This window comes from Sipha flava, unplaced genomic scaffold, assembly GCF_003268045.1.
Source record: "Sipha flava isolate LNK unplaced genomic scaffold, YSA_version1 1_pilon_pilon, whole genome shotgun sequence".
NCBI classification, from domain to species: Eukaryota; Metazoa; Arthropoda; class Insecta; order Hemiptera; family Aphididae; genus Sipha; species Sipha flava.
In genome coordinates, this window is record NW_020272783.1 from 4,355,522 (window position 1) to 4,368,391 (window position 12,870).

Sequence of the window (12,870 nt, forward strand, 5' to 3'; positions counted from 1 at the left end):
TATTGACTGTATTTATACACTTCTTTAACGATTGGGTGCGTACAAATTAAATGTCCATACGTCTCTCAAGGTGATTCACATTCATAATATTAGTACATGTGCGCGGAATGCGTGTGCGCGCACTGGCGTTCGCGCGCGTATAGACAATATAAACGTATTAGTCGCGTGTACTTATCGTTAGTATTAGTTCTAATAGACACCGCTACTACATTACATTAATGTGTCGAACGAAATTCACCAATAACCATCATTACCGCGTTCAACTCTTTTACGCACATTTAGTTAAATAGGTAGGTGTTTACGTTACACGTGCGAAACAGTTACGTATTTTCATCGTTTTTAAACTATGGACACGTCATGGGAACATTGGAAAACGGTATCCTTACTTGTTTGTGTGTTCGCTATGGTCAGGGAAATACGACCGATTGAGCCGTTTTTCACAACATACCTAGAAAGTTTGAATTTCACTTTGGACCAGGTATTTGAATTTTATTTTGTATGAACTTAGTTGTTATGCGTGTAATTGTTATATTGCGTATAAGTGCGATTTAGGAGCATAACAACCGGCAAACGGGCGATTTCATCGATCGTGTAACCTGTAACTCATTTCCCATGCAAACATTGTGAATTTTTGAATAGTCAAAGCTGCTGGTCTAATATTTCGCGTTTTACGAGCGAAAAAATAGAACCACTAAAATTATAAAGTAATAATCAAACTCTATATTTTTCGAAGAAAACCGGTAGATAGGTACTGCGCAATTTATTTCCAAGTCCTAACGCATTACCACGAATTGTAGGCCATAACTAGGGAACGGATTTGAATGCAAATTACATTTTTTTCTGAATGTCCGAAAACATTTCTTTCCAAGCACGAAGTTTATTTAATACATCAAGGAATTAAAATATGAAATTTTTATTTTGAATTTTTTAAGACTTTTTGCTTTTTAGAGCTTTTTTTGATATTTTTAGTGCATTTTAATGTTGTATGTTATTTTTATAAAAAATTTGTTGCTTGGAATTATAAAAGTTTTAAAAAAATATAAACATTAAATTTAAATTGTTTAACATTTTTCGTTTTGTCTCATAAATTAGTTATTTTTACGTAGACCGGCTAATTGTATCTACCTAAACGTAATTCTCAAATTTTGAAAATCCCCGTTAACGTGAAGAAACGACCTAAATAGCAAAATAACCTCGATAATGTTACGATACGTGATAACGACAAATAAGTAATATAAAACTAAATAAAAATTAATATTATATTTTTAATAATGATGTGTTTTTTATAAGTTTTAAGTTATAATAACAATATATTATACATAAACAAATCTGTTTTAAATTGTGTTTTTAAAAGATTTCTTAAAAAAATTTTTAGTGCATTTTTTTAAGTCGTATTTTTTTTAGGACATTTTTCTTCATTTTTATTGCAATAAAGTCCGTTCCCTAGCCATGAAATACAAGTACAGCAGCTAATATACAAATTCATATATTATAGAAAAAAAAATGTTGATAATTAATATTTTAAATCAGTGCTTCATTCGTATTCGCCATACAATTTGACACTAGTGATTTGGGTAAAAAAAAAAAAAAGAAAAACAATCAGCAACACCCCTGTGTGGTCGTGGATGTTATGTATATTTACACGAACGTGTGTAATACGGACGTGCGAAAAACATTAAATTATTTAACCACGCTTCACCGTTACTGCAATCATACACAGGTTAACGAGCAGATATACGCCGTGGGAACTTACTCGTGTCTGGTGCTGGCGGTCGTCATATTTCTGATCACAGATTACCTCCGATACAAAACGCTCATTGTCGCGGACGGGATTGCCGGGATTTTTACGTATGTATTGCTGCTCGGAACTCCCAGTTTGACGAGGATCCAAGTAAGATTTTGAACGGTCGACGTGACTAGCTATTACAAAAGCTTTGCCGCGCCAATAGCGCAATAATCATTTATCAATATACAAATGAATAGTTTATTTATTTCTATACATAAACTATTCATTTATATTTTTATTTACGAACATTTATTAATTTAATTTAATTTATTATTATTTTAGTAATAATTTATTGTTTTTTTTCAATTGAAACACAACGCAGGTAGAACAAATGTTCTTTGGATTTTTTTATTCATCAGAAGTTGCGTTCACTACGTATTTGTATGCCAAGGTCGACGACATTCGTTATTATCAAAAGATCACCAGTCTAGTGAAAGCATCTATGCTATTTGGCAGATTCCTGTCTGGACTAATTGCGCAAACTATTGTTTCCACACATTTATTGAATTATATTCATCTAGTGTACATCAGTATAATTAGTAGGTGACTCGCGCTACAATAATAGTTACTATTGTAATAAAATTAACATTGAAACATGTTATTGTCACGTTGAACTATCGGATTAGGAGTTAAGAGTTTTGACTGACATTCGTGTTCGAAACGCTGTTACATGAAATATCTTATAGCCACTTGACTCAGCACGAGAGTGGGATATGTGTTAATATTGTATGAAGTTACATATATCTTTACCGTGTTAGTGTACTTAGTTCGCCTGGACGCGCTATACTTGGAAAAATTAAATGAATTAATGAGTTGTGACATTATAAGCTAAATTATAAATAAAATTTTCGGTTATATTAGGTACATGTCGTATAATTTAATATTCACGGCCGTAGACCTAGATTGTCAGAGTTCAGTGACTTCATTAATGTTTTAAGTTATAATAATGTTTCTTATAAATCTACTCAGTGTTCATATAGGTTGACAATTATCTTCTACAAGAAGAATTCTAGTCATAAAATATCATGGTAATCAACCGTTTAAATTAGAAATCTAATAAAGTAAACACTTATACATTTTTAGATATTGTTGAGGTAGATTTAACCTTTTCAGACCCTATGTACGTCACAGAGAACATTATTTTAAATTCATTCCAATTATTATTTCTGACTTTAAAAATTGGTTATAACATATTAAAAATGTATATTTAATAATATTATAATGAATACAAAAAGCATAATATTTCTATTGTTAGTCTTGTAATGTATATTTTATTTTTAAATAAGAACTAGTCAAAATGTCTCTGCATTTATTAACTATTGTGATCAGACTGATTTATATTTTATTATTTATTTAAATACATAATACATAGTACTATACAATTTTTGATTTTATTATTTTAACTGAGTAATAACCCAAGGCTCTTCGCAGAGGGTAGATAATCTTATATTTCATCAAAAAATAATTTAAACCTATTTTTTTCATATATTTATACTCCTTTATTATATTGAAAGTATAAAATAATTATTTCTTCAAATAGTTAATTTTAGGTCTGAAAGTGTTAACTCTGGGTTTTATTTCAATTTTATATTAAATTATCAATTTTTCAAATCCTGTTGGTTGGGAGGGTGGTAAAAAGCAAAGAAATAAAATCTATTTATCTCACCATGCAAAATAATAAATAAATATAGCAATTTACAAGGTTTTCTATAACAATCTTTAACAAACTAGTATATAAATTAATATATGTTTAGCCTGGAGTATTATTATACATGTAATGCATTATTTTATATATTTAAATAGGTATATAAACTATTTATTTATATAGTCATTTACGAGTATTAACAATTAACTAATTTTTATTTTATTACTTTATAAACAAACAAGTGTTGTATAACTTTAATTTTTTTGAAATTCATATTTATTTTTAAGCAATAATAATAATAATAGTAAAAAATATATATATATATATATATATATACATTGAAAACAGCGTAAGATACACTTATATAAATATATTATTTAAGTGTACTTTATACCAAGGAAAAATAAGAGAATACATCTTACGGGCTTATAAAGTTCAATAAAGCATCTCGATGTAAAACTCAATTCTTATTTCTAGAAATTACAGTGATAAGTGTTTTATATTCAATATATTTGTTCAGTTATTACTTTTTTTAGTCAATTTCCTTGCACTTATTTTTAGTATGAAGACGTAAAGTAAAAACGTATTTTGCTATTTAATTCTATACAACAGTGGTTCCCAAACTTTTTTTATTCAAGGCTCCCTAATAATTAAACATTTTTTTCACGCCTCCCTCAAAGAATATTCAATAAAATAGGTTAAAAATTGCTTAATATATAATATTTATTAGTCTTAAATAAAAATTTTGATGACAAAAAAAAACAGTAAACTTAATAATGCGAACATGATAATTAATAAATAATGCGAACAATGTGCTTGTTTTTCGTTTCTTAATTTTTCAAAATTATGAATTAATGTAGTTACTGCAACACGCATTTCTTTTTCCACATTGAGTTTGGATCGATATTTTGATTTTAATACGGCTACAGCTGAAAATCCTGCTTCACATAAATACGAAGTGGCAAATGGTATTAATATACGTAAAGCTTTGTTGCTAGTTTCAGGATATTCATCTTTAATACTGTGCCAAAATCCTAAAAGTGGATATGAAGAAAATTGCATTCGTAGTGAAGAATCGGATGAAATGTCGATTAATTGTTCCTCTTCTGTAGTTATGAAATTTGAGTGAATTTTAGTGAACGGGTCTTTAATCCAATAGTACTGTTTCATTTCTTCGAGGAAATATTTCATGAAATGAGTTTCAAGATTCGTCAGATGCTCTAAAAATATTATCTTTAAACTCATTGGTAATTTAAAATCATTCTCTCCAAGAAAATATTTTAAAAGTGGAAAACAAGTGATTTTGCCATTTTCTTCTGTTAATTTTCTTTTCCATAAGTTGATTTTTTTAATAAAAGTAACTATTTTATCGTATAATTGCAGAATATAAGTTTCTTTACCTTGTAAGGATATATTAAGTGAGTTAAATTTTTCAAAAATATCACATAAATAGGCTAATTTTATTACAAAATCATTATCAACAAACATTTCGCTATTATTATAACCTTCTCCATCTAAATAAGAATAAAGTTCTTGTCTAAGTTCGAATACTCTTGAAAGTACATTGCCTTTAAATAGCCATCTAGAATTACAGTAAAACAGTAATGTTGTATATTCTGCTCCCATTTCTTCACACAGTTTTTGAAAAAATCTTGCTTTAACAGGTCTTGTTTTTACATAGTTGACTACTTTTATAACTATTTCAAGTACATAATTTAAAGAGCAACTTATATTTTGTGATGCTAAAGCCTCTCGATGAATAAGACAATAAGACAATGATATGGAATTTCTAGAGCTTTTTGTCGAATTAAAGCCTGAAGTCCACCGTACTGACCAGACATAGCCCGAGCTTTATCTGTACACACGCCCAAACAGTTTTCCCATTTAATATTATTATGATCCATAAAATTATTAGATAAAATTATTAGTGATATCAAATAGGTCTTTAGCTTTAGTACCTCTTAATATAGATTTACAAAATAATAATTCTTCTATATTATGTACTCCATCCATAAACCGAACATAACATATTAAATATACATCTTTATTATTATCGGTTGCTTCATCAAGCTGAATCGCGAAATTGTTATTCCTTAATTTATCAATAAGCTGATCATTAATATTGTCTGAGATGTCTTGAATTCGCCGACTAATAGTATTATTAGACAAATGTATATTTTTAAGTTGGTTTGCTGTGTTTAAAGCCGGGTTTACACGCAACGATAAATACTAGCAATTTATCGTAAAGATCGAATTGTTCCAATTTATCGTTGCGTTTAAATAGGATATTGTAGCGATTTATTGGAATTGGAATTGGATCGGATGATTGATGCCGACCGGCATCAATTTTTGCGAATCGTAACGATATTTGTTATAAACATGTAACAACCATTTATGGCTACAATTTGAGTTTACAAGAAATCGTAGCGTGTAAAAAATATTCACTATTTCGATAAATTGGTACAATAAAAACGACGATAAATTGTCAATTACATTGTAACGATTTATTGTTACGTGTAAACCCGGCTTAAGTTGGGTAAGTAAGCAACGTGTGTCGTGTATGGATAAAGATAAGATAATTGCTTCTACAAAATTTTTATCAGACATGAAATTGATCTAAAAATAACAATATGTGTAAAATTCCAACCGCGCGCCGCGCCGCCCTTGTTAAGTGCTCGCGCCTCCTTTGGGTGGCGCGCCACATAGTTTGGGAACCGCTGCTATACAACATACCTAAGTTACTTTGATATTTATTAATCAATTGAGTTTAATCTTTAAAATTATGATTTTTGAAACATTTACATAAATACAATAACTAGTTAACATGTGGTTAGTACTGTATTAACAGTACTTGTTTTAAATATATCCTATTAAAAGTATTTTCAATCATATTATTTACTTTTTTTTTTTTTTTTACGAACAGGCACTTCATTTGTAACGGTTTGGGCGTTATTTCTTCCTAAAGTACAACATAGCTTATACTTTCATAGAAATAAAAAACCATCAGAAAATGGTAAATCGGATTATCAGATCAATGAGACTAACATCAACGACAATACACCAGTGAGTTACTGAATAACACTTAAGAACATATCTAGTAGTATAGTTATTTTAGCGAGACCTTGTGGTTAGGTTAGAATTAAATAAGACATTGTCTGATGACATTTCCAGACAACACTATAAGAAGTGGGAAAAATAGGGGTCATTTAAATATAATATTAAAATTAATAATATTATTTTTGGAATCAGGGTTGCATGGATAACTAACATATGAGAGTAGAGAGAGTAGATTTATATTGCTATTTAATGCTGGTATATACTATACCATAGTACATTATAGTATGGTACCTATATAATCGTATATTGATAATACGTTTAAATAAACGGGATTATATATTATTTTAGTATTATGAAAAACTTTTCAGATTATATTCGAAATAAAATATTTAATTTACGATTGTTTATAGTTATAACGTATTATAAATAATTTACTGTTGTAAATCTTTGGCTTTCGCTAAAGATAGATAATTAAACAATAATTGATAGGTAACTGAAAAAAATGATTTAAAAAAGAATGTACTCTAAATTTCAATAAATTATAATATTACATAACATTAAATAATATATATTTGAAATTAGAGTTTTGTATCCATCGGCTAGAGAACGATCGTCTGGTTCACCGTTGGTACCATTCTGTGAACTTTAAAAGAATAGTTTCTTGGGCTAATATGCAGTCCACGGTCGTAGGTAAGCTCTTGCATGCATAGGCGTGCGTACAGATGAAGGGTGTGCCTGACATCTCCCGATGTATTGTAAATAGGACCCTGTAGTTTAAGTGTAAGAGTAAGGGGCCTGGGGCCTGTATTTTAACTAATGTTACTCAAATTAAATGTAATTTATTCTAAAATATTTGGTAAAAAATAAATAATGTTTCATAATAGAAAAAATAAAGCATAATTTTCTGAATTTTCGTGCAAAAACTTATGATTATAATATAACACTTATAATTTACTACAAAAGTGCAAATCGTAAAATAATTGAAATTATCTGAGAAAAATATACGAGATCCAAGGAAAATATATTTACTGAGACTAATATAATACAATATTAAATAAAAATTAAAGTTATGTTGATATAATTTGTACATTATAATTTATTAAATATATCTATACGTTTTGTTAAGATAGGACCCAAAAGTATTGTAAACACCCCCCGAAATACAGGTCTATTCACACCTATGCTTTTGCGTGACATCAGAACCCAGACGTAGACTGATATAGTAGATTCAGGATAATTCGTTATCCGAAAAATATGATAATAATTTTTAATTTTAGCACAAATGAATGTTTAAATTTATATTTGTTTTTTTTTTTTATGTGGGATACTATTTGAATAAGACAGTACATATCTAGTAATATAAAATCGATTGTAAGTATTTTGTGTAGGGCGATTTCGATTAAAATTGTTTATTAGATAATTAGAACCATTATTCAGTAGATAACACATAACATTTTTTGAATTAAAATCATTAATTAAATTCGACTACTATACCAATAATACTAGTAGTCTATTATGAAATCAATAATAATACCAACATTTATTAAAGTACACAATAAATATTGTGACCAACGAAAATTCATTTGAATTTCGTGTAGCATTATTAATAATTAAAAATAATACAACTGAATTTCTTAAATGAAAAACTAAAATCAATTTACTTTATACTTGTCCAGTAATTTTAATTATAATTTTTTATTAAATTGCGGGATGGATTTATAAGCAAATGTTTAATTTTTGATACGTTTGCAATTTTTTTTTCACCTATATAGGAATATGTTAATTATTTGCTATATAATTTATAATTAAATAATTAGCTAATAATTATATTTGTTAAATGTTAAATAAATTTGGTTTATTACCCTAAACGGTGTAATGAGAAGACGGATCCCGCTTAATAATTATATACATAACAATTATTGTTATGTATATATTTCGTTATCATAAATATGTTTTCATCACGGTATTTGATGAATATTTATTTTTATAAGACTTCAGTATAACATGGTTAAAATAGAGGGCTACGTGGCTACATTCTACAGTTATTAAAATTGAAATAAAATTAATTTTCGGATGGCCGCCTACCGATATCATTTTCTTAGTGAGTCTTGTTTTTCCACACTTTTGCTAATAAAAAGCAAACAGAAATTGGATGTGCAAAATGATATGCATTGCACATTGTCAAAAATCCCCTCGATCAATAATCCCCACGGGTATGGCCTTGGTAAAAAAAAACAATCTTAAATTTTTCATTAAATTTTTTTATTTATAATATTTAGTAAAAAGATGTATAAAACTGTATTAAAAAATATTATTAATTAGTTCATTTATATTTTATTTATAAAATTATGAAAAAATATATGTTATTATGATTATTTATAATTTATATTATATTTAGTTATTTTGTATCACTAAAACAAAAATAAGGACATTTTTTAAAGGAGGTGGCGTGAGAATTTTCAAAATTTTCAAGAAGTGCATAGTAAAAAAAGGTTGGGAACCACTGTTCTATACATAGACCTATTAACCTATTATTGTTAATGGGTCTATGGTTCTATGGATTAGAAAATTATAATAATTTTTACAGTTAAAAATTGAAACTATTGTTATTAATATTTTAGACAATATAATTGTATGCATCGTATCATGCAATTATTATAAATGACCAGCTATGTTACTAGATGTTAATGTGTTTATAATGTTGACAGAAATACTCCATAGTAAATCGGTGAAACAAAAAATAATTATTTACAATCTCTGTAATTCACTATACTATACATTATAATACATAATTCATATTATTTAATTATATGTTGATTAAGACTTTTTTAGTATACATTTTTATAGTTTTAGTTGATTTATTATTTGTGACACAATTTATTTATAGAATGATGTTAGTAAAACTTCAAAAGTTGATAAGCTTAGAGAAGTTAAACAGATTATTATTAACGATTTTCATTCTGCATACAGTAATACGTATGTATTGAAAAAATGTTTTTGGTGGATAGTTGCCGTTACTGGACATCTTATAGTAAGTTGAATTACATTTTATTAACACATTTTTACGTTAAAACACAGTATTTTTTATTAGGTCGGGACGTACATTCAAGTTTTATGGGAGGACGTGAACAGTAACAAAGATGATTTGATGAATGGTGCTGTGGAATCTATGCATACTCTTTGTGGTTTAACACTTAATTCATTATTTTATTTGGAAATTAATTGTTTATAAAATAATTATTTAATGTTGATAAATGTTAATCATAGGTGCAACAGGTGCATATGCAGTTGGTCACATAAATTACGATTGGAAAAAATTTGGTGATATTATATTTACTATTGGATCATTTGTTTTGGCCATATTACTATTTGTAATTTATTATTGTGATACGTTATGGGTATTATACGTTTTATATATAGCCTACGGTACTCTATATCAGATTTTGTTGACTATCACTACGTAAGAAATAATTTTATTGTTGATATTTTCTTTTTGGTGCATGTTTCTATTAATGTTCATAAATTGCAGTCAACGATACACATAGGTAGATAAAAACGTTTTGGGTACACACAAAATAAACGATCATCTCGACTCAGGAGCACTATAGATAATTATAAATCAAATAATATACTTATGCATAACGACAATATAAACAACTATTTAGGTACTTTATGAGTAGGGAATATATCAGTTTTACCCTCAGCTAAATTAATGAAAAGTCGTATTCGGGGTTTTAAAAATAGCCTGTATTAATGTTAAATAATGTTAAAAAAAGTTGCCTATCTTATTTTGTGCATATTTTTCATGTTCACTAAAGTAAAATAATAAGCATTAATATATTTTTATATCCCGAAATAATCACAGGTTATTATAATAAACATCTTTAGTGGAACAAAAGAGAAATATTTCAATAATTAAATTTTTTATTGCTTATTACATAATTTTTACAATTATATTGATATTTTACATATTAAATTATTTATCTGTTCTGTTATTTGGACTTGCATATTTTTTCTTATATTTATGAATAAAAAATGAATCAGCTTTCACATTTTTAATAACTTATAACAATATGCTATAACTTTATGCTTAAATATTAAATTTGCATGTAAATCGTAATGTTATCATTATTTTATTAAATAAAATATATGGTTTTAGGTCTGAAGTTGCAAAATACATAAAACCCGACAGCTACGGGCTAATATTTGGTTTCAATTTGTTCGTTTCATTGTTTTTAATCTCAATTTTTACATTATTATTTATCCAAGGATTTATTGTTTCTATAGGAACAAAAAACCAGGTAATTATATTATGCGAAAGAACAAAACAGTGGCACAGAGTTTTTTAATTTTTGGTATGGATTTCTAATAATCCGTAAAAAGAGAGATGATAGGATAAGTAACATTCATATACGTTCAATGTTTAATTTTTATCGCATTTTCATAGAGTAGAACTCTACTCAGTATCAATCCATTAACACGCTTATTCGGACAAATCGTATTATATAAATTATTTGCATTTGAATAGGCAGATATTTTAAGCCACAGTGCGATTGCCATAATTTATAATATATGAATAAAAATGACTAATTCATTTTTTGATTTGTTATATTTCTAGATACTAACAGTTTCCCTGGTATTTACTTCGATGTCTATATTATATCTCATCATGGTTATTAGAAAATTGAAAAAATAAGTATACGATCATACGGAATAAGAAATAAAAAAATGAGTCATCCTAAATTATATATTGAGTATTAACTTATGTCATATAAGTATTATGTCTTGACTTATTTTAATTTATCAATCAAATAGGTAAATCACAACTATATTATTATTGCTGTATATATTTTAGATGATTAATTTTGTACTTAACGTAATAATGTGTAAAAAGCAGAATAATATTTTTTATATTTGTTAACTAGATAATATTTATTTTAGTTTAAAATATTTTTATATTTAAATTTAAAAATCAATTTTTCTCAACAATTAAATGAAAATTGTGATATGAGACTGGGTGTCATTGTCAAGGGTGGGTTCTTATTTCGTGCTTCGCTCTCCTCAAAAAATTGTAATTGGATACCAAATCTAATAATTATAATATTAGGTATCAGTTTTAGGTTGAAATCGTCATAGTAATTTTTAAAATGTTATGAAATTATAAATGACTTTCGAGGAATTTTCGCCGACGAAAATGGGGTGTATAAAAAGTAGATTACAAAGTAGAATAGTTGATATGTACATTAAAATTGGGTGATGTGAATTTTAAAATGAATTCAGTATTTTAGTTTAAATAATTAACCTATTATTTGATTCTTATTATAATTAAAATTCTGGGTTATATTTTTTGTTGAATGACTTCCGTAAAACATTTTCTTTTTTTAATTTATGGAAAAATTATTTAAAATTAAAAAAAGAAAGTAAAAAAATTAAATTTTTTTCCATTTAATTAAAAAAATTAAAGTATGTCAAATATATTCGAGCATGTTGAAAGGAGTCTAACTAATTTTCTGAATATCTCTTAAACATTAATTATTTGCTCCTTTTATCCATGTTTTTTTCTATATTTATTAATTATGATTTTAAGTGTTTGGAGATGGTGTATATTTTGGTCCGTTTGGACGAAGTTACGTTTGGATATATCGATATTCTAGAATCATAAGTGAAGTTATTGCTTGATGTAACTAGATCATCATTCGTTTTAAGAGTTCGATTCGCCTTGATAATATTAATTTATATAATTCGTGATTTAGGACATATATGTTTTCTGTAAAAAAATAATATGTGTCATATGTATAATTTATTGGTATTATTGCATTTCTCGGAAACTCGTGATTGTGCCATAGATAAAAATAGGTGATGATAAATTATGACTGATGATCGTCATTAAAAACAAGAGGTCATCGGCGGTCAACACATATAATACCTAAATAATAAACCCGGGCTGGATTTAACCATTGTGCCGTTTTATGCATTAAACAATTTGCCGCCTTTTAATATAAATATTTTTCTAGTCTAAAAAATGTTATTAAAGCATACAATTATAGTTATTTCCTTTATTACTTACAATTTTAACGATGTAAAATAAAAATATACATTCATATGAAAAACTTAATTATAAAAATGATATATTAAGTTCATTTCTATTATTTACTTCTTTGGCATAAACTTGTTCTATCATAAAATCCCATAAGAAAAAGTCACATGGTTTAAAATCAGGACTTCGTGGTGGCCATATTATATCTGGGCTATATTGAGCATTGTTTCCAACTCCTCTACCTATAAGTTTGTCAGAGAAAAGATTATGCAATTATTGTCGGACTGCATTTGTATGATAAGGAGGTGCACCGTCTAACATAAACCACATTGATCTTGTTCTTTC

At 27.0% G+C, this 12,870-nt stretch overlaps 1 protein-coding gene across 1 annotated transcript; it reads left to right on the forward strand.

The window, feature by feature from the left end:
* Window positions 1-109: 109 nt before the first annotated feature.
* On the forward strand, window positions 110-11,333 carry LOC112681956 (folate transporter 1-like). Its single transcript, XM_025552340.1, has 9 exons — window positions 110-478; window positions 1,721-1,891; window positions 2,109-2,325; window positions 6,355-6,494; window positions 9,376-9,519; window positions 9,580-9,673; window positions 9,756-9,948; window positions 10,648-10,789; window positions 11,107-11,333. Exons 1-9 carry the CDS (start codon window positions 347-349, stop codon window positions 11,182-11,184), a joined length of 1,311 nt encoding a protein of 436 aa, XP_025408125.1. The 5' UTR covers window positions 110-346; the 3' UTR covers window positions 11,185-11,333.
* The last annotated feature ends 1,537 nt before the right edge of the window (window positions 11,334-12,870 follow it).

Coding starts and splice junctions, on each gene's coding strand:
- LOC112681956 (XM_025552340.1), top strand. CDS start 347: ATGGACACGTCATGGGAACATTGGAAAACGGTATCCTTACTTGTTTGT. Junction 2,326..6,354: donor AGTGTACATCAGTATAATTA/GTAGGTGACTCG, acceptor TTTTACGAACAG/GCACTTCATTTGTAACGGTT. Junction 9,949..10,647: donor ATTTTGTTGACTATCACTAC/GTAAGAAATAAT, acceptor ATATGGTTTTAG/GTCTGAAGTTGCAAAATACA.